This window comes from Bombus bifarius, unplaced genomic scaffold (genome assembly GCF_011952205.1).
Source record: "Bombus bifarius isolate JDL3187 unplaced genomic scaffold, Bbif_JDL3187 scf7180000008203, whole genome shotgun sequence".
Lineage (NCBI taxonomy): Eukaryota > Metazoa > Arthropoda > Insecta > Hymenoptera > Apidae > Bombus > Bombus bifarius.
The window spans coordinates 662,406-686,144 of NW_022884507.1; the positions used below are offsets into that span (position 1 = coordinate 662,406).

Here is a 23,739-nt window from a genome sequence, read left to right on the forward strand (position 1 = left end):
GTATACGTATATTTTAAGAATGCGAACCGATTTATGAATCGAAAAATTCGAATCTGCCACGAAACCGAGCTTCCACACTTTCTATAATTCATAGACAAAGAATCGAAACTTTAAAGTTCGTAGAATATTTCATACCGTCTCATTGAAACGAACCATTGAAATTTTCACGTCTTTATCGTATCGATGTTTATCGTAAACGCGAGACTTTGTCATTGTTGAGAATTGTGGATCTTTGAAGCCGAAATAATGTTATAGGAACACTAAATTTATACTGATGATTAATATTGAAATAGCAATATATTTATTTCATGGACGATTTCTTATATATTCATCGATACACATTTGCACGCGTCTCAGCATTTTCTTCTATACCCGACTGTTAACCGACTGAACAGTTTACATTCACCTGTTTTCGAGACGCCGCGCACACACATACCTCCACACACTGATACCCACATACAAGTATCTCTTTTTTTTTATATTTTACGTGCAGAAAGGAAAAGCAGCCTGGTAGTGTCGGACTCCAACCGACTAAAACCTCCAACGATAACCGTCCCTGCTGCGATCGAGAGAGGCCCGGGAACCGCTGCTAATATACAATTCCCGTAACTGAAACTGTAAATTCCACAAAAATGCGTGTCGATATTTAAGGAGAACGCGTTCCGGCCAACCAGAAAAGTATTAGACAAGTATTTGTTCGATCAGTAACCGAGACAGCGGACCCAACGCAAGACGATGAATAGCAATTGTTATAAACTCGCAACGTTTAATCAGAAAATAATCTAATTCGAGCCAGGCAGGGGTACAAGGCTAATAAGTTTAACGGCGCATCGAGCGGTTTCGCTCGAACCAAATAAACTTATTTCAAAGATTCCTGCGGCAAATGACGAGCCAACGGCCGATCGTACTGCGCTGCTACGATACACCGGTGTGGCCTGCCATCGTGTGTAGGCGTATAGCCCGAAGCATGCCAGCTATTGGCATCCGAGTGGGAGACAAAGAGCTTCGCTTCTAGCCTGGTATTGTTGGACTATTGGATTCTCTTCTCCTCTTGCTTCCTCGTTCTCTCTCTCTCTCTCTCTATTTCTATCCTGTTATTAAATTCCCCTTTCATCCCTTCTTCGTTCATCTTTCTCACTGGGCAGGTTCGTGGATGCGAAATTTATTAAACCGTCACCGCATCGACGAGAATTTCAAAGGCAAGAAAACCGAGGTAATGACGCCACGTATGTACGTATGTACAGGTCCAATGCTCTCTGTGAAAACGTTGCGCTATCGCACGATATTCCCAGCCGCGGCTGGTGAGAAACGAGCTACCATTCGATGGTGTAACGAATACCCTTGTCTGACTAGGGATCGATCCAAGTTACTTGTACTCTTTGGCTGCCGGCAAGACAGCAGTTTCATTTTACGTCAGCTTCGACGTGTATGCGCCGTACGTTACGGGAAACGTATTTCATCTTTTTTTTCCAACGTTCAGAATGCAGTTCGTCGTTCCAACGACGCGTAAATATCGCTTCTACCCAATCGTACCCCCAGGCTGTTTTAATTTTACAACTGTATTACGTTCGTTTATGATACGTATTGTCGAAATATTGTTTCGGGGAACGGCAAACAGTAACATATAGATGTCTGTAGACATAACAAATTTGCAATTCTTATCTGGCGTGTAAAAGGAGAAACACTGACAGAGATTACGATTACTCGATCCACTGTCCCTCGTCTGACACGCGATTGACTTACGCCACTGAATCGAAATGAACCTTTTCTTATGTTGCCCGTTTCTCGTTACATTTGTTTAACGTATATACGTGTTGTTTGCAAGTCGTGCACGTACTTCTCCACGAAGCACTGAATATTCCGTGTCAATCTGTTTTCGACAACGTTAATTACATCGCCAACGGCAATAGGATGTGACTCGCGTCGAGTGGGAACTGTTCGATAAACGATGACGCAAATCAGTGTCACATACTTGGTTAAATAATCAATGTGGACAGGAAGAATTTGCCAACAGGTGAACAACAGAATGCCGCACGAGCCTCGATCGATCGTCGAGTGAATTTAATTTCATCAAGTTGAATGCACGTTCGTGAAATTTGAAAGCGATGCATCGTGCGATGGATCAGCTGCCGTCTCTTTGGCATAAAAATTAAAAAAAGGTTAAAAGTAAAAGCACGTCGCGAACCACCTACGAAGACAATCTGTAAAAATAATAAATAACTAGATAAATAAATAATAAAGTGATAAATAAGTGAGACACGAAGCTAATCTGTGTATTAAAGATCTTGGAAAATCGAAGAAAAAAAGAAAAAGAATAAGAACGAGAATCAAGCGGAAACGTTTAGATAAAAATGTGACTTTTTCTATTATTCATCTATCTATCACGTTGCACGAATCCACGCACACGGTTCGACAATATAATTACAAAAGCGCAAATCATATACCAGAGAGTTCATGGATGAATCATGTCACCGGAATATCCGATCATTTACGGTATCGATTGCCTTTGTCCGTTGTCTTTTCTCTTTTTCTTTTTCCGTGCAGCCGAACGGAAGCAGTAAGTAACGGTGTGCACCAATGAGAGACGGAAATAATGGGCAGAAGGCAGCTGTTGGCCACGACCCAGTTCGCCTATTTTCCCTAGGATCTTTCATCGCCGTCGTTCCCTCCTTTATTTTCTTCTCTTTTCCCCGTTTCCGTGCTGCTTCCTTTTCTCCGACGTGACCGTTGTTGAGAAGAAAAGATAACGGCCAAGAATCGTAAGGACCGGTCGGTGTTCCGGCTTTAAGCGCAGCCAAGGTCTTGAGAGAAATAAACTCTAGAACGGCTTACTCCGAGGAAAGTAAGCAAAAATACGGAGATTATGGAATCGAAACGAAATCGAATATGAATGTTACTCGTTCTTTGAAATTTATACTTACTTTGAAACGATAAGAAGAAGAAACCATCGCGACAAAGAATTTTGAAAGAAGCAAATTACGCGAGCTTATTTGAACGCGGCACGCGTTGTAAGATGCAGTTTGCTCGCAAACCGAATATCCGTAGAAGCCATAATTTCCCCGTCTAACGAGCAAACCTTCCTCCTCGCTGAAGAATTTTCTTTCAGACTTTTAGCCAGTCTGTAATGCGATAAAGATGCGAAAGGTGTAGGTAGACGAAAATACAGGTACGAGAGTAAAATCTAAGATCCGTGAAACTTTGCAACCTCGTGTTGCTGGATACAGGATATGAAAGAATGCAGAAGGAGAAACTCTTACGATCCGTTTATTTTCGCTATCCGTAGTCTCTGGAAATTTCGAGGAAACCAAGACTTTCTTTTTATTATTTATTTATTTACATTTTACAATTTGCCCAGTAGGACATTTGGTAAAATATTATAGCTTAGTGGTATGATAATATAACGTGTGGATGGCTACCCCCAGTGGGATACCATCTTCGAATTTGATTGATTTATTTCTTTAGTGTGGTGAGTGCTTGCTTGTTAGGTTATGTCCTTTGTGAGATCTGTTGGGTGTTTCCTTTTTAATCTTCTTTCTATGCTTGATGCGCTGACCATTTCCGCTGCCAACCGGTTTGGGTACGTTGCTATTCTTTCTCTGTACCTTCTTACACTTCTGTTAATCTCCTCCTTGACCGTTGGTATTCCCAGGTCTTTCCGAATGTCCTCGTTTCTAACGTACCATGGCGCGTTTGCACTTGTTCTGACTATTTTAGATTGCATTGCCTCTATTTTGGTTATATGGCTCATTGCTGCTGTTCCCCACTAGTGCTAGAGGAAACCAAGAGAAACAAAAAACGTACTTCCGTGCCCGTTATTTTTTCTATTACGTCTGATTGTCCCCTCGAATAGGATGATAAAAAAAAGTAAAGGATATTATTCGAATATAATAAATTGCTTACATCGTACAATTATTATTGAAAATATAAATTCCTTGAAAGCCTGCGGCTTTTCATTCCGATCTGGCATTCCTCCGTAAGCTTTCGTTAGTATCTTCGAGCTCGGCCGATTCATTTCCAATAATTATCGCAACGGAAAAGAATAAATCCCGATAATATCTGGCGGCGATACGATCACACCGATTCTCTCTTCTGTTCCTCCCGCTTTCCAGGGTTCCTTGTAATTTCGAGAAATATGTACTTCTGAAAAGCTTCCTTTATGAAAAACTCTCATCTTGAATCTGAACATGTTCGAATTCAAATTCTCAACGTCTATGATCCATCACGAACGATCAATTACGAAGAAAAATATTATTCGCGTTTGACAAAGGAACGAAAAAAAGAGGAAGGCGACGTTTGAGAGAGCACAGGTAGTGATGTTCCATGTCCCCGTGACTCAGCCTGTGATTTGGCGAAACGTTTCGGTTTCGAACCTGTAATTGCTCGCGAAAGGTTTACTCGCGTGGCCGTCTGCCAACTAGCTATACCCGTTTATCGTCACAGAGGAGATAGTAGTAAATAAAAAAGCATCGCCACTTTATTTACCGTTTAATTAAATATGCAGCGATATTATAATTGTCTATCACTGCTCAAAAGTATTTGTACGTACATTTACTTACTATCCGACAAGTATAAAACCAAATTACCTAACGACAATTATCACTAGAAAAGATGAAAAAATGCAAAGGTGACGATGTAATTCGTTGCTTTTATCTACTACTTACGAATCTACGACTGAATATCGTGAAATCCTATAACACGATAAAATTGACTTTTATGAATGTTAGTTTCTTTAGAATCAAAGATTACGAGACTATGAAATTGTTACTCGACAAATATTTAATCATAGAATTATCAGCTAAAAGAAGCAAAGCTAAAATTAAGAAACCGATCGTATACTATCTCCAATGTCTTCGTAATATGTATACCTAAAGCTCTCGTAGTAACAATACATAGTAACGTTTCATCGATACCTTCTTCTTCTAACCAACACGTGGAAGACATTACCGCCAGTGAAAAATAGAGCAGGTTAAATCATTCAACGCGTTCTAAGAATTCTAACCCGCTGTTATCCTACGCTGTTGTTTCTCCTTCGATCATCCACCCCGCACTATCTATTCAAATAGTAATAACTCGAGCAGCCAGACATTTCTGCGAAGAAAATGGCCAATTTTCCTACGACTTTAATGCGAACAGCTACGTTCAAGAACGAATGTTCGATAGCCTGGAAACCTGTCTCTTGTAACAACATCGCGATCGAGACCCATTGCACCGTCTAGACACATTGATCCATCTCAGCCAGGCCACGGAAAATCCTACTTCTAAGCATACGGAATCAGGATCTGCTAGTTGGAGTAGTTTCGACCAGTAACCGAGAATAGACTGGCAATCGGTGGGCTTCGTTACTTGTTGAATGCGACCCATTGTCTAACGCCGTTTGCCCTCCTAAATGGATTTCCAAGCGAGCCAATAAGACAATAAGCTCGCACAAAGGCGACCACCGCTCCAACCTCCGTTATACTCCCCTTGTGCTATCCGCAGGATTTATAGAGAAAACGAATCGAAAGAAAAAAGGAAAAGAAATAAAAAGAAAAAAAAAATGCAACCGGCCCGCATCCATCCATTTCGTGCAATTTATTTTATAATATTTGTTCATTTCTGCCACGTCCACTTTATTTCGCAGAAATTTTATACAAATATACGAATTGCGACGATTCCAACGCGTACTACAAATTTTCCTATGTTTTCCGATGAAACTTTTGAATTAAAAAAATGTAAGATGTTCGTTATAAAAGACGGGAAATTCGAGTATTTTATCGTGAAAAATTGTATAAGGGATAAGTGTAAGTGGTAAATTATTTAGTAAGAACTTTCTTTCTGTACTCGTTGGTAACGAAAACAAGTAGCGAATAGTATCCCATATCCTGCTGCCGGGTTCTTTGAAAATGAATCAACAGCTCTTTATACGTTTTAATTCCACGCTCTCCTTTGCGCCCGTCTTGTTGGAAAAATTGATGGGCGGGGCGGTGGTGGTTGGGGTTAGGTGTGGTGTGGGGGCGGCATAGAAAATCGTACAAATATAAAACGAAACCAGAGTTTTACTGTGATAACTATCGAGTTTTCTGGTAACGGCTTACAAAGAAAATATCGAAACCATCCGGCAAAGTGTATCTTCTTCGCTTCTCGTGAATTTTCTCTTCTTCTTTTTTCGTGTCTTGTTTTCGAATTCACGGAAATTTCGTCGATAGCGAAGGAGAGGTATCGGCGAATTGTCTGAATCGAGAGTCAAACCGAGTCGAATCGAACTGGTGGACCGAAGGACTCGACATCGACAAAGAGAAGAAACGTAGGAAAAGCAAAGGGAAGCCAATCGAGAAGGCAGCAACGAGAAGAAATTCTCCGTGAAAACTTTCGCGACAAACCATTGGTAGAGTTTCCCTTTGCCGGATGAAACAATCATTACGTAAAGCATTGTACGTGCACGTGTATCTTTTACACGTGTATCTTCTATAGGACCAGAGTCGATTTTCGTCGGTGACTCGGAACGAGCTTGAAAACGAAACTCTTATCGAAACTTTCTTGCTATACGTTAACTAGCTGCTTACAGCAAAAGGAGTGTTCCGATGGAACAAGAAACGGAGAAGAAATTGGAAAGTTACGTTATTCCTCGATAATTATTGTACGATCACACGTTAATTACTTACATCTAATTGTATATTTCTAATTAAGCTTTCTTCGATTATTATTATCACTGTGGTCACGATCACCACGAAATAACGTTTTACATGGTTTTATCCATTCCATCGATCCTCCTTACCTTCCTTCCATCGTCCCCGCTCGAATATTTATATTTACTGGATTTATTCTTCATGGGTTGTTGCACAATGCGTGGGATGCATCCATGCACGCGCGAGTAGCGGCAACATTACGCTCTGTATGTACAAACACGCGTTCGACCTACCTTCCCTCCAACTACACGAATTTAATTAATTAAATTTCTTTCGCTTAATTATGCTTCCTTTATTTCGTTTCACAACTACCCTCTAATTACTACCCTCCTAATTATAATTTGTCAGAAAGTAATCTCACCGAAGCAAAGCACGATTCGATGAACTAGCGTATTAAACGTATACAAAATTTGGTTGAAAGACTACACTTTGGATACAAAAAAAAGATCGCGATAGTAGTTGGTAGTCTCCTCGTGCTCGTGTAAACCGCGATGCGATAAGAACGTGTGAAAGACAAGTTTTATACGATGATAACCGTCGATCGTCCATCTCTCGTGCAGGCTAGTCGCTTCGCAGGTCGGAACTGAGTTTGATTAACCCGGAAATCGGTACGTTGCCGCTTTCCGTTAACGTACCCTTCAAGCTTTTTCCGAATCCACCCCGTCGCCGCCGCCGTCGCCCCCCCCCCCCCGCCAAAAGGGGTCAGGGTCACGTTATCCTTGGCTTAGTTCCTCGTGTCTCGTCATTTACGCCCCATCGACGCGATAACTTGATAGTACACGCGCGAAAGTTGTTACCGAACCACGATAAATCGATCCGTTCGACTGAATTCACGATTACGCAGGGATGAAATTAATACGAGAAGCCGAGTTCATCCGTCAACGAATAAATCGATGCGCGTGCTCGCGCTCGTACATATTCTACGTGATACAACAGTCATACGAATGTTTGAAAATTTCCACCTCTCTCTTTCTCTCTCTCTTTTATCGCTTGCGATCGAATAAAATCTTTTTCTTCGGAAGCGATCCTCGTTCGGATACACCGTAAAAGCTTTTACGCCACGCTGAAGGTGGTTCTGGAAACTTGACGCGACTTTCTCCCTATAAAATATGGTATAAGAGGAGAAAAAACGCGTAACATTTCTTGGAAGGAAGTCGGGTTTGGCCGTTGGAATTTTTGCCAAGTCCACGTACCCGACAAATCTTAATTTCCTGTCGATCAAAGAGTACGTCGTTCTACGCTGTTTATAAAGCTACCACGTGATTGTATTTTCGAGGGAAAGGGAAATTGTTCTTGCCTTTCCCTCTGCCAGCGGATTATTTCATACGAAATGAAATTCATAACTCGAACGAAAGCCGTCATATCGAAGTCATATCGAAGCATTTCGATGGTCGTCGATCTTGAAACCGTAAATTTGATAGAAATTCATGCAGAGATTGGACGTGCCAGGAATTTATCAACATCATGTTCTTGGTAAATTAAGCGTATTCATATAAATTGGTAAATAAAGTAGCGTCGCTAATTACACTAGTTGCCAGCGAATGCCCGAACACGCTGGACCAATATATATGTCGGAGATGAAAGAACTATAGCTGCACTTAAATAATAGAAATAAGAAATAGTATTAATGTTCCAACCTGACTTTATGACGATCGGTTCGGGCTCGAAGTGACATAGCGAGTCACTACACGTAGCCACGGTCACGGAAGGGACGTGTACCTGCCAGAGGTATGAAATGATTATATGACCCTCCTTAAAAACAAAGATAGACCCGAGAAGTGGGGATAGGAGTATATAAGGACAGTTTCTTTTGGATTACGAGTGAGTTAGCTTGTTAGTTAGTCGTTGGACGAATTGCTGAGTAGTACGTTGATACTTGTCCTCCCGTGGACCGTGGATTCGTTATCGAACCTGAATTCGTTGTCACCATCATCTCGAACATCCTATTGCCATTACACTAGCCTCTTGTAGTGCCCACATTCGGACTGATAAATATTAGCCACATCCGCGACGGTAAAGTAAGTAAAGGTTCATAGAACGGCCCAAAATGCCAACCTGACTCCGACATATAACTGTTTCGTGACGAAGGCTTATCGAGTTTTGCCGCTGTGCAGACAGGATATTAACTCGCGGCTGTGTTCTACAAACTTGGCATTATTGGCAAACACATGACTCCGTTTATTATACCGAAACAAACGATCAACGAATATAGGTAAGTAATAGATTGACAGAAAATTAATTTCGCCGCAAGAAAATATATTTTACTTTTCTATCCGCTTTCTTCCCTTCCCTTTTTTTATTTAAATTCGTATGGAAATAGCATCAAGACGTTCGAAACGTTGTCACATTGACTGTCCATTCGATTGACCAACATGATCACGCGTAAGACAAGATCCTATTTTCTTTCTCGTTAAATATTCTGATGAAACGTATGACGATAGTGTTCACCGGGTGAGCCTCGTTTCCTGAAACAGATCCTCGTCACATTCTTCACGAAATTGCCGATAAAACTCTTGATGTCGAGCCTTTCGCTCCTGTCTATCCTCTCCATTTCGCCTTCTCGTTACTTTCGTCTCGCGTTCGTGTCTTCTTTCTCTTTGTCCTCGTTTTTTTTTATTATTTATTTATTTAAATTTTACAATTTGGACATTTGGTAAAATATTATAGCGGTATACTAATATAACATGTGGGTGGCTACCCCCAGCGGGGTACCATCATCGTGGTTTGTCCTCGTGAACGTACCTACCGAGCCTTGGTACGAAACAAAAGAAAGAGAAGAAAAAAGTGAAAAGGCAGAAGATTCGCGCAATCCTATAGAACGTGAGAGGAAAGAATCGCAACAGACAACTTGCCGATAGACAAACCAATTTCTTACGACATCACGAGGTCGTAGCCAGCACCCTCGCAGTTACATTCTTTGGTCCGTGCGTGTCACCAGTCGAGACTTGTAGAGCCATTTTTCTCAGCTCCGTACAAAAGGTCCATCGCGTGTCGCTAACAGAAATTCCAATACGTGCGCGTTTTTCCACAGAACCGGAGGATCTTCCCTCGGATTCGCACGCTTCCTCGCAGTCGCTAGGCAAGCACAGAATTTCCTAGAGATATTCACGAGCGAAAGGAAGCTACGATGTCGAGGACGATCAATTTCTATTCTATACGAATCTCATCGAGAACAACGCAACGTTCATGAGGTTCTGGATTTCTGTTATTTCCAGTAGAAAAAGAGAGTCGGAGTCGTTCTATGGCGACGGTTCATGCTCTTGAGAGTCGTCTCTTTCTACCCTCTGTTCATCTTTTGCCGTCCCCTTTCCTCTCGCAAACAAACATAGCAACACGACCAAACGCACGAACTACACGCACATAAACACATACGTATTCACAGCAGTATGCACGCGTACACGCGCGCACATAGAGTGGAAGATGAAGCATATCACAAAAGAAGAAAGAAACCCTCCCTCTCTCCCTCAGTCTTCCTGTTTCTCCAAATATACGTATGGAGCGTATCCCTTTTCTTCTTTGTATTTCTCTCGGCGTCTCCTCTTCTCTCGCGCAATTTCCTCCCCTTTTTCCAGAGCCGCCACACACCGCCTTGTACGTTTGGCCATAGAGGGAGGAAAAAGGACGTTGGAAGGAAGCTGGGGGGAGGGTAAGCGAGGAACGCGGCAGGCTTTTCGCATTCCACGCGCTCTTAAGCCATATTTTAAATCCATCCAACGGACGACCCGCTAACAATCGCAAGACGTTACTTCGACAAGCGAAAGATCGTTGAAGGATCGCGACGCGATATTATTTTTCTGCCGTGTAAACGATCCGGTCTCGGCCGTGTCTCGCCTTCCTACTCGATCGATTTTACCGATTTCAACAGCGAGGCAAACAGCCTGGCGAGTCCCTCGCGGATATCTCACCCTCGTTTCATCTCATCTCGCTTCATTCCGCTTCCTTTTTCTCCAACGGCGAGGAACGATCATTGACGGCCGTGCTTTTGTTTAGGCCTCGCAAACAGACACGTCCCAACATCGTTATAGATTACCTTGCATCTGAAATGAAATCTCGCGTCGATGCCCAGGTAAAACGTATAGTTAGTATAGAGCATAGAGAGTAGGATAACGCGAACGAACGGTTCGTGCGCTTTTTCAGTGCAACACTGTTCTGAATCGTTAACGAGACGGAGAAGAAAAAGCGAGAACGCATTCGCGGCGACTGTTTTCTCCTTGCCTCGAAAGAAAGCACACGACACGAAGTATACTCGAGTTAATCCTTTAGCCATCCGAGTACTCGCGAAGAACAAAGAAAGTAGGATAGGACGAAGAGAAAGCGGTAAGCACAGGAGCGAATGATTCATATCGAGGGACCCGTCGAGGCAGGTAGCTCGATCAGAGAAAAGTTTGCGAAAGCCGCGTCAAGATCAAGGATAGACGGTCGGATGGCGCCTTGCAGATTGCTGCGGGAATTCATGGTCGCCGTTAGTCGAGGGTGACGCGTAACCCCAGCTACATTTTTTTTTTTTTTTTTTATTTATTAAAATTACAATCAATTCTCGCGTTGAGAATTCCCCAGCTACATGGCCCGTACTACGTGTCCGAAAGGGACAGTTAGCGCAGATATCGCGAGATCGAAGATCGAAAAAATCATCGATTCGTATCGATTGAAGCTATCGATTATATAAAAAAAAAAAGCTTAAACAGAGATATACAAGATAAAGATAGATTTCGTATGAAAACTTTATTATATATGTCGGAGATGAAAGAACGTCGGGATTTGCCGTCCGGAACGTTGGGAAAAACCCCAATACCCTAGTCCAGACTTTTACTATAGCTGCACTTAAATAATAGAAATAAGAAATAGTATTAATGTTCCGACCTGACTTTATGACGATAGGTTCGGGCTCGAAGTGACATAGCAGATCACTAGACGTAGCCACGGTCTCGGAAGGGACGTGTACCTGACAGAAGTATGAAATGATTATTAAGAACAAAGACTGACCCGAGAAGTGAGGACAGCAGTATATAAGGGCAGTTTCTTTTGGATGAGAGGAGAGTTAGCTTGTTAGTTAGCCGTTGGGCGAATTACTGATTGAGTTGTCGAGAAGTTACCCGAATCGAGTACTACGTAGATACTTGTCCTCCCGTGGACCGTGGATTCGTCATCGAACCTGAATTCGTTGTCACCATCATCTCGACCATCCTATCACCATTACTCATAGCCTCTTGTAGTGCCCCCATTTGTACCGATAAATATTAGCTACATCCGCAACGGTAAAGTAAGTAAAGGTTCATCGAATGCCCCGAAATGCCAACCTGACTCCGACATATATAAAGTCGTTTTAGAATGAAAGTCGGAAAATCCGCACAAGTCCGGAAATCTCGACGACAGGCTGAATAGGAGATTATTCAAAGACAATAGGAGAATGACAAAGCACACGGTTATTTGTAATTGAAATTAGCTGTCAAGGTATAATTACGCTGCTCTAGAGTCTCTGCCGAATGGTTTAGGCACACTAGCGTATAGGCATTGACATAGAACGCTGTTATATCGCGATCGAGGTGTATACATCGCGCGCACAGAGTATACCGTTTCCAACATCCATCACCCTTCCACGCTCGCTATTCGAGCTCTGTGTCCGTTCTATTCCAACTTTCCCACTAATTTCGTATCGGCGTTAAACACGCGTTACTGTGTACAAACGCGCGTATTATTCGATTCTAAATTAAATTTGTTCTACTCGAACAAATCTACCGTAGTGATTCAAGATCAACGCGACGGCATTCGAAAACTTGCTGCATTCGTGGCCCGGATAACCAACGCACTTTGCGCGTCCTATTTAATACGAATCGATAAACGATCTCGAGACGAAAAGAAAGAATCGTACATGTAATTATAAGTATCGATCCCGCCTCGAGGGCGTGTAACCTTACGCTTCTCTGCCTGCGAATACGATTACGGTACGATACGAGTACGCGTCTCTAGGCCGATTAGCCTGAGGCGGCACTTTCAGCTTAGGACGCGAGCCTAGGTGTCGTTAATCGAGAGTTCGCAGAGAAATTTAGGGCTTCGAGCGGAGCTAGCACTCGTGCCCCGGATTTTGGGAAACCCTAAAAGCCCGCGCGCAATCTTCTCTGTTGCGGAGATATACGGATACGCGTCCGTGAAGCTACGTAACACACACGCGATCCTGCACAGCCGCGCAAGAAACACACACACACATACAGAATTTTGGTGTTTGGCTGGAAACGTTAGAAACTCGGGAAGCGAGATTCTAGAGCGCAATGCGCCATCTGGCAGCTACCCAGAATTTCCATCCCTTTTCGACCGCTACTATCTCTTTCACTCGTCCACATTGACGCACCCACCTTCGCTTTCCCTGCCCCACCTCTTTCCTTTCTTCCTAGCACACTCCTTACCGGTGTACGGAAAAACGGGGTGGAAGTAAAACAGACGAGAGACAAAAAGAGACTAGGCGAAATGTCCCGAGAGGAGGGATATTCTCTTAAAGACAAAAAGAAGAGAATAGAACAGGTACGCGGGTATACGTACTTATAGAATATCTATCTATACGTTCCTTCCTTTCTCGCCGTCTTCTATTTTCCCCCTTTTTTCCCTTCTCTTCTCTTCTCTTCTCTGTTTTGCGTCTAGATACGAGTACTACCGCCTTCCTTTGTTCCCCTGCCCCATTCGCTCTTCGTATCTCTTCTGCTTTCTTACAGCCCTCCCCGAGTCGAAGAAGAAAGACCTTCTTCTCCGAGTCCTTGGATAGCTCGCCGTAGTTTTCTTTGCATTTTAATCGACCCTCGGCTACGTTCCTCGCCAACATATCGGCCAGCTCCACCAACCTCAGTCCTCGTTTCATTCTGCTCCTTCTGCCAGCATGAGCTCCACTGGCTGAACGTGGCCCAATACGTGTAATCAACTCGAATACCAACCACATCGCTAAAGGCTACGATCGTCTGATTTTCCTCTTCCTCCTGTTTTCTCTGCCTAACCGTCTGTGTGTTCCTGTCTCCTTCCACTTTTCCTGCTTGTGCCTGCTTGTCGCCACAACGCTGACATAGAGATTCGATCATTTTGACAGATCGCCGAACCGGATAAAGATCCCTTAGCAACATCGCCGACTTTTTGAATGTGCATCGCAAACACGACGGACCAGCCCATCTTATTTCCTCACATCTTCCATAAGAATTTCCCCGCAGTTTCCTTCCGCTACCCGAACGGGCTGCATTTACAGCTAACGTTTACCCATCCAACAATCATAATCCTGCCTTTTCGCTTTGGCCGCACATACCAAGATTATAATGTAATAAAGGGAAATAATATCTTTCGTCGATGGCAAATCTTGCTTGATTTCTAGTTCGAAGCGAGTACGGATCGAGAAATCTTTTCTTAATTATTTATTTTGCATGCAGTTATTAAAAATTCAGGTCAATTTAATTTGGATCGATTACGGCTTTCGATTAAATATCACAGACGATTCTTCATTTTTATTTTCGTTGCATTTTTCGTCGGTATTAATGCTCGCAGTATAGGCGAATATTATACTACACCGTGGCCATCGAACCGATTAAGAATGGAATTCGATCATCGCAGCAGTTTCGTGGCGAGAACGAGAGATCCGATGGTGCAGTGGCATGCAGTTTTACAAATGCGGCCGAAAGTGCAACGAACCTGCAGCGCACTCCTGCAGCCGCGTATACGACGCGACGCGACGCGATGCGACGCAACGGGATGGGACGGGACCGACGACCCGATCGATCGAGACCACTCGATTAGACGAACTCGCTGCAGACCAACTTCTTTCGCGTATGCTAATCATCGTTTTAGAAGCGTTTAGAGGCGAATTATATGCCGACAGATGCAGAAGCGTAACAAGCGTAAGAAGACGAAAAAGCGTAACAAAATGTTAATAAATATTTAATCTTGCTGGTTTCTTTAAATTCTACAATTTTCATGCTCCAATCTCGTTCTTCTTTCAAGAAGCAAAATTTACGACACGAGATATGAAGTATGTTTCTTTCATAAACAACGTATGAACTAATTTTCGTGGCAAGATGCAAACAGTTACTACTTGTATTTTAAAATCTGTTTCTGTCCGGTTGCAATTTACATGAAAACTTTCTTCACCGTCTCCGCGATCGTTGTTTCGTTAATGGAAAACGCGATTACAGAATTTTCGTGTAAAATAGTTGGTCACCGGTTTGACAACAAGGGAATTTGAAAACGCCTTCTTCTTCTTCTTCGCGAAAGCGAAAATTCTGCGTGACCACGATCCTGCGAATCGTAAACGTTCCGATGCTACAAAACATTTTATAGAACATCGTAGACGCTCGATTTAGCTGGAAATCGAGTGACAGTATTCGCGTTACTTTTATCTAGCTCGTAAATATTCATACGAAACACTCGCGACATCAACGGTTTCCCGTTACCTCTTTCAACCTCTTTCATTGTCCCTGGTTTGCACAAATTAGGGTCGGTTACATCGGGGAATCGATGTCAAAGACAAATTTCATCAGACAGACGAGTCACCTGTTCTAACAGGGATAGAAAATTAAAATACAAAGTAAATACTCTGCTAGTCTACTAGTCGCCCGTCGTTACAAATTAAAAAAAAGAAAGAACTTTTTATGGCTCGCTAGACAAATAGAACAAATAGAAGCTGACTATTCGTAGATACTTGCTCGGTACCATATAATTCTTCGATGCCGAATTAAACTTTTTCTACCAATCAGTCAGTCGGCCCTTTCATTCCTTTCCTTACTCTACTTAGATTATCAATTTTCAAAAATTGCAAAATTTGCAAAAATTGCTTTCTGTCCTCCTATAATGCCAAATGGCACAAAATTATTACGTATCCGTGTAGCATCTGTTCCTTTAATTTTATTGCACTTTACCGCATTTCTGTATGCGTTCACCGTTATTAATTAATCCTCTCGATAAATGTAACGAATGTATCGTAACTTTTTCCTTTTATAAAGGAATTCTCATCGTATTCTGATCTGCTCTGATCCGGATAATACGTATATCGATATCAGACGAACAGGACGAATATATTTAAATACGAAATACGAATCGACGAATTCAAGTCTCGCTCAACGACCAAGGAATTATAACTTCTCTTGTTAAAATATTCGCATTGATATTTCGCGACCATGGCCGACTCGCTCGTTGTATGCACAACGTCAAGTCCTGTCATCGTTCACGGCCGCGATTCACCGCAACGAATTTTCATAAGGCAACTGACTAGACACTCGGATAAATATCTTGGCATAAACGTTCGTAAATACGGATAAGGAAAACATTTCTTTCGCCGAATTTAATCGCTAAATAGGTAAAACTATCATTCATCTACTATAATGAGAAAACACAGCGACATAAAGTGATACTAACCTTGACAAGAATAGGAAATTATCTTCTTATTATTTTCGACAGCGAAGAATCAGCGACGAGACAGCTTGCAGCGTTCACGGTTTAGCAACGGTGTTTAACCGAGTCGAAGCGTGTATACCAACCGTCAATAACAAGCGAAACTCGCACGTGAATTATTCACGGTGAGTCAAGAATTCCGATCTCGTAACTTTCTCAATTGCGATAAACGGAACGGTATACATTTGAACGATAACCGTATGCGCCTTACGATAGTTAAATTTCACTTGAATATCGCTCGGCATTCGCACAAAATTCGTTGCAACGGTACAACGTCCAAGTGTCTAATAAAAATCGAAACGTTTACAAAATTCGTGTATATACAGGGCGGTTGGTAACCGGTGGTACAAGCGGAAAGGGGGTGGTTCCACGCGAAAAATGAAGTCGAAAATATAGAATAAAAATTTTTTTTTAATTTTTCCATCGAGACAACGATGTACAGTGAGATCCGTTATAACGAGACGCGATAAAGTGCACGCGTACCGAGCGAAAATTCAAAGTCGATTTTCTCGAAAACAAAGCCTCGAACGAGAAATTTTTATTCTATATTTTCGACTTCTTTTTTCGCGTAGAATCGCCCCCTTTCCGCTTGTACCACCAGTTACCAACCACTCTGTATATCCGTATATGTTTGAAAAGCGAATGCAACCTTAGTGGAAGGGCACGTAGATAGTAAAAAATTGGTATGGTCGTCGTCGAGTATTTGTTTCGACTGGATTTTTGCGTTTAATACATTTTCTTTCAAACCGAATCGGAACAGTTGATACGCGACGACACACGCGGCTGACGAAATTCTCTTCTTTTTTTTTTTCTCGTCTCTGATCAACTGCTCTTGATTTGTATATACGTCATGTACATCTGACATCGGTTACCTTGACACAGTGGCACAAATGTAAACAGTGGCAGAACGCTCTGGTCTGACCCGGTTTTAATATCCTCTACTTACTTCGCCGTCCTTATTTCGCCGTTCCGCATGCGTTACCCTTGCATCGATTCCCAATGGATACCTGATTGCCAAAAGGCGCAATGCGCTTTTGCGCGCTTGTAACAACGGATGTGCGCATTATACATATATGTATACATGCCACGAGACTTTATTTTTTATCGACAACAGCGTATTTGAATGCATTTTCAAAGATCGAGGTAAAAGATTCGAGCAAAGATTTTACGTTCGAAAGCTTTTACAATCAATAGCTTTTTATCTTCTAACTTGATCGATCGCATGACGCAATGTTTATTCTATCGTCGTGTTAAAAGTTTGTCTTCGGTTCGAAGAAAGTAAACAAAAGGTATAAAAACGTCGGTTTCGCAAGTTTTCTTTCAGTTTCAGTAAGAAAAAATTACTGAAAATTCTCAATGCGAGAATTGATTGTAAATTTTAATAAATAAGTAATAAATAAAAAAATATCACGCAAGTATAACGAGCACGATAGATTTATCGCGTGAACGATATTCTTCCGAGCGAAACTGCAAAACTCTGAACCCTTTCGTTCTTGAATCGAACACCACATCTGGAACCGGTGTCCGATACTTAATATCTGTTGCTTCGAATAGGCGTAACGTTCGATAGGTGGTAAGTGGATCGATGAATGTTTGAGAGTTCGATTAGATGTACATGACCCCCTTTCTTTTCCCTCCTCTGCCACGTCGAGACAACGAAAAAGAGACTAGCCCCTGAATGAACGTACTTGAGAATCGCAGCATCTCTTTTCCTTTCCCTCTCTCTCTCTTTCTCTTTCTCTGCAGCCCCCGGGCTAAAATCTTACACGCCACTAATTGCTACCATTGTCTCCGATGGGAAAGACCGAAGCACCACCACCCACAGCGGTAGCGACCCGCAACCACCGCCCTTTTCATTCCTGCTAAATCTTATCGTTGATCTACCTTCTCTTTCCATTTTGCCAAAAGTCTCAGTTACTTGCTGTTCGCTGCACCACGTACACAGCCGGTTCTTTAACCAACTATATGTACATATATGTATGTAGTATCGGGGAGAAGGGCCTAAGAAACGTCGAGCTAACTACAGACAATGTCGCGAGAGCCGAGGCGCTGTCGGCTACATCAATGCGTTATCGGGTCCTTCAAATAAATAGCTTCGCCGAAAAGGCCTACGTGACCCTGGCTACGAGCGTCTGCGGAACACGTGTGCCGTGGGCCTAGCAAAAGACACAAGAATGCTGCAACGGCCAGAGAGCAATTGAGAAGCAGAGTGCGAGTTGAGCGGACACAGAGTGTGCATCGACGTGCGACGATATTGTAGTCGGTCCTCTTGTATTTGAATATCACTTCTTAAAATACATTAAACTTTGAACCCACCATCATTACTTGTCCTTACTCTAAGAATCCATCAGTTACTACATGTATACCATCGCGATTCGCTCAGCCAACGCGACAATGAATTATTTCCTTCGATTCTTAACTCCTGCCTTCGAGTTCTTGCTAACTTGTTTCCCTTCGTATTTCGTATCTACCTCGAGATTGAAAAGTTTCGCGCATACCATCGTATACTTGTCGACTGATCGTGATCGTTGCCCGTGCTTGAAATTTTACCGAGATCAATAGCGTACGAGTTGTTCGCCATCGTGTAACAGAGAACAAAGTAACTATCGTCAATATTTCTTCGATATTCGTTTAACTGTAACTTTAGCTTTCAGCACAAGGAAAACGCGCATGTCCTGCGTCTGACCATTGAAGGTACATTCTACCTGATGGTAACATGCGTGCTTCATCTTTCGCTTAGAACGAGGATGATTTTTGTGGGTAAGAATCCTTTTCCATCCGGCGTTATTACCCGTTTGTTTCCTGGCTTCTTCTTTCCTAACATAATACGACTGTCGTTCTCCATCTGTTCGTTTCGTATCCTTTCTATCAGACAATTTCGCCGCTCTTTCACAGTTCTTTTATTCGCTATGTACTGTCTTGCTTTCCCGACATATTCCATACACCGTTTTTCAATCCTTGACTTATTTATTTTCGCTGCTTACATGCAAGATTCGTTGCCGCGAAATTTAACAAATCCAAGTTTACCAGCCAAAGTTTACCTACCGTTGTTTTCGGGGGGAGACACGATCTCGAAGAAGCGCGTCAACGGGAGTCGTAAATTCCCGTTACGATTTGCTAATCGACGCCGCGAATCGTTCGATCCCTTATTTCTTTTAGGATAATAAGGGTAGTTAAATGAAAGATAACGCTGCTGCTAACAGGTTATTATATATTTTCACAAACCAACAACTTCGGTGTAACACAAAATGAATATTTGCTATGAGATGACTACGAATGAGTGCGACCTGAGTCTCTAGACGGATTATCGCGTATACTGCTGGATTTGTCCACTCACTGTATTCGAATTGTTGACCGCTTGACGAGATGCTTGATTGAGACTGACTGATCTTCGGGTGTAAACCCGGTCGAAGGATGTTGACTGTTCGAAGGATGTAAAATCAGTGATGTTCGGAGACGATGCTGTGGCGGAGGAAAGCTAAGGATGGGTGTGTCTAGCGCACGGGACCATCGGATTTGTTGGTGACGATTTTGGCTAAGAGAGTGAGGGAAATAGTCTTCGTTGTTAATTGGTTAAACGAAGGGTCTTAACCGTCCTCGAGAGAAAGTGGTTAGTGGGAGGAAAGTTGCATCATACGTGAGAAAAACTAATTTTCCCTTGTCAAGCCGTAGACAAAGGTCTTTAGAAATGCCTCGGAAACAGACGTTTGTTCGGTTTGGAAGACCTCGACTAAGAAATTCCTGAGATTTATGGAAGATACTTGAGACTATTGAGGGTACGCAGTGAGTATCCGAAGATATCTGGTTGCCATCTTGCCCGCGGTGTCTGGCCTGGGCCAGGTAGAGTGTTACGCGACGTAACAACCGTCAATCATACTTTTGTATATACGATTCATATTAAATGATTTATCTTGAATAACGGCAAACGAAGCATATAAAAATTACTTTGAAACACAAACGATAATCGATAATCACGATAAAAAAATAAGGTCACGGGAGAAAAATACCAACGGAATTCTCTTGGTTGGTGAGAATACTTGCGTCGGAGGTACGATATTTAGAAATACCGTGGACATATGCGCGATTTATAGGCTAGATCGTTCGTATCTATAGCGCTTGAAGAGCGGATTGCATCTTCGAAGGGGAAACCATCCGGATTGCTGTATGCTCGTTGTATACTCGTATGCTCGTCGAAGTATCTGAGCAAAGTTCACCGACTCCGCTGGCTTGGCCTATTTTTTCACACACACGCCGTGGTGTACCTCCTTTCTTTCACCCCTTCCTCCTCCACGCTAGCCTACCGACCCCTCCCCCTCCTTTCTTTATTTCTTTCTTTTTTCCTTTCTCCTTTTTTTGAAAGAAGATGAGTACATGACTACACCTAAGCTAAGCCACACACGTACTTTGTGTCAAAACGTCTGAGATAAAAGGGGGAGCATTACCCTGTGCGCGGAAAATGGACGACGCGTTCCTTTCTCAGATAAAAATATAGAATCTCCGATGTACGTGACAGAAGAACACGATACCTCGACTTCTTCCCGGTGATACGTATATGAAGCTTAAGCAATCACAAACGCGAACAACGTACGAAGGAGAACTAGAGAACCATGAACGAATTGCCAACTATAAATTATTGTTAGTCTGTAATAAATTGATATTAACCCTCGACCGATATCTTTGGATATGAATTTTATTTAGTTTAGTTGACTAAGAATGCTTACATGTACATTTTAGAAAATGTTAAGTTGTGAAATTGCACGGGATGATTATATATCTATCAAGGAAATGTTACAAAGTGAAACTAATTACCCAATTTCGCTACATACGCAAAACTTATATTATACAGGGTGGTTGGTAACTGGTGGTACAAGCGGAAAGGGGATGATTCTACGCGAAAAAAGAAGTCGAAAATATAGAATAAAAATTTCTCGTTCGAGGCTTTGTTTTCGAGAAAATCGACTTTGAATTTTCGCTCGGTACGCGTGCACTTTATCGCGTCTCGTTATAACGGATCTCACTGTACATCGTTGTCTCGATGGAAAAATTAAAAAAAAAATTTTATTCTATATTTTCGACTTCTTTTTTCGCGTAGAATCACCCCCTTTCCGCTTGTACCACCAGTTACCAACCGCCCTGTATAATATAGACTGCTATAGATCAGATTCTAGCGTATTTAAGAGCGGAAGATTTAGCAGAGGGTTGGATAAATGGAGCGGTGGTGAAAAATAGCGTAAGAGTATAGGTAGCCGGCTAATTTAAAGGTAGATACGCGACAGGTATGTTAAATAGGTTAAGTAAGTATAGGATAGTACGTTACGTACTACGTACGTTACGAGAAACGCGTGTATGTTAAGCGATTGTTCGATATGGGACGAGATATTGAGGGATTTGGCGTGGGAATGCGGATTGGTGCTCCGAGCAAAGTACGGGAGTGTGCCAAGCCAGGTTGACAAATAAATTAATCTACCAGAAGCTAATCGAAGGAAAAGTTTGCACGAGAAAATAAATCGTTTTATCGTAAATATATATATTCCCAGAGAATGGCGTTTTAAATCGTGCGTTGTTGCTCGAGGCAGAAGCAACCTATGCGACGTCAAGGGCCAAGCGTTCTCCAGTCGTCTTTGGTCTACCGACTATGTACCTACTTGTTCCTCGATGCATATGTATGCCTCTACATAACGCATGTATTCGTAACACGAGTCTGTTCGACTGGAAACGACGTATATATACGCGTACATTGGTATACAAGTGACAGGGAAGGTGAATACACCACACGTTCGTATAGAGTCAGTCACGTCGAAAGACCAGATTAGGGACCCTTCACGACGTAACCAGAGATGAAACCGCCGCCACGAGCGACTCTAATTTTGCGGTGGAGTTTCTTGCGAATCTTGAAAATCCTTTCGTGTCGTCGGCAAAGGCACGAATCGCCGGAGAACTTGCCGAGGGGAGATTTTATCGTTCACGGTGCCGCCTCGTTAACTTCTATCGACATTTCCGGCTTCCATCTGACTTGCGTCCTTCGTGAGTTCCATCGAACGCTGTTTTTTTTACGCTACACCGTTACGTTAACGTTAAAATCGTTAAAGATGGGAAAACGTACATAACAGACGAAAATATGATATAGAAGCACTCGTTACAACATTTAGCGAATGAAACGATTCTCTGTATATATATCGCACATTTTTTCAGTGGTGTCCATGGAAATATAAATTTGCGGATATAACGATCGATTCCGATATTAAACGTAACGATAAGAACGTAAATGGGAGCAAAGGTAAAATGGTTGTTGTTACGATTAGTAGTTGGAATACTCGTGTAATATATTGCCGAAAATACTGAGAAATCGAATAAACGGGTCCACACACAGTTGGTATGTATAAAGATCGTTAATCCACTGGTAATCTTGCTTCTGTAACTGTAATCGGATCATGCTCTCTACGGATTTACTCCGTGTGTTTCAGGTTCGGCGGTCTGATTGGATTTGTGGTCGGGCCTGGATTTAGCATTAAGAAGGATGGGTTGGACGCTCACCGTTCTTGGGGTGGCTTTAGCCATTGTCGTCGTGGCTAGCGCCGCCCTGGCACTTTACAGGAGAAGGTAATTGCACCACTATATTTTTTAACAAACACTGTTACGTCGAGCTACCGTCTACCTAGACCAGGGCATGTACCGCGGACCAGCCGGACACCAGATGTCCGCTCATCCTTATGACGTACCCTCAATAGCCTTAAGTACATGTCATAAATCCCAGTAATTCGCTTGCTAAGGTCCTTCAGACCGAACAAATATCTTTTTCTAAATCACTCTCTAAGGACTATTGTCTACCGCGGCTTGACCACAGAACGTTAGGTTTTCCCACGTACGATGCTTCCTAATATTAACTTTCTATCGCGGGCGGCTAAGACCCTTCCTAGTCCACCACCCTCCGTTTATCCAATCAGAAGCAATGCATACTGTCCTCACTTCCTGACCAAAAATGTCACGAACAATTCCGATGGTCTCGCGCGCTAGACACACCCATCGCGAGCTTTCCGCCGACACAGCATCGTCACTCAACCTTGCTTCTTCTACACCGCTAAAAAAGTCAACAACTAAGTACAATTCTAACGTCTAAGTCTAAGCACGAACAATCACTTCCTCTACTAAGTATACTATAGTGCTACGTCCACTAATACACTAAATTCAATTATAAGAGCCTTGCTCTAGCGTGCATATCTATCTTACCTTCGGGCGACAAGTGTCATCTAGGAATTATATCTACTCAACGATGTAATTTAAGTGTTGGAAATAAAACCTTATAATTCTGTGAGTCACAGTGTTATACAAACTCAATCGCCCCTGTTATCTTAACGGAAATTAGGTGATCGAACAACTCGTGGTGTCGATTGCTATAATCGTAACGGGAATTTACGACTCCCGATTGCGTCTCCCCGCGATTGATCGAAAATACAAACACGTTCGGTGATAGCTCGCACCAGAGATTTTCGAGAACCACAATTCACGATTCGCGATTCACGATTCACGGGAAATTTTAGTCTCGTTGCTTCGAAGCTTACATTTACCGTTCCTAGTAACGAATAGATAACATCTTTCAACTCCTTGCTTCCCTCTTCGCTGAAACATCGATGGTAACAGTTGTTACGATTCTATAGGCTCG

The 23,739-nt window shown here is 42.5% G+C and overlaps 1 protein-coding gene across 1 annotated transcript in view; it reads left to right on the top strand.

Annotated features, from left to right (window-relative positions):
- LOC117210357 overlaps positions 1 to 23,739 on the top strand; it is a 67,999-nt gene that overhangs the window by 32,577 nt on the left and 11,683 nt on the right. Inside the window, exon 2 of the mRNA XM_033453298.1 lies at positions 22,544 to 22,679. Within this exon, the coding sequence (XP_033309189.1) occupies positions 22,597 to 22,679 (83 nt within the window). The 5' untranslated portion in view covers positions 22,544 to 22,596. The remainder of the gene's footprint in view (positions 1 to 22,543; positions 22,680 to 23,739) is intronic.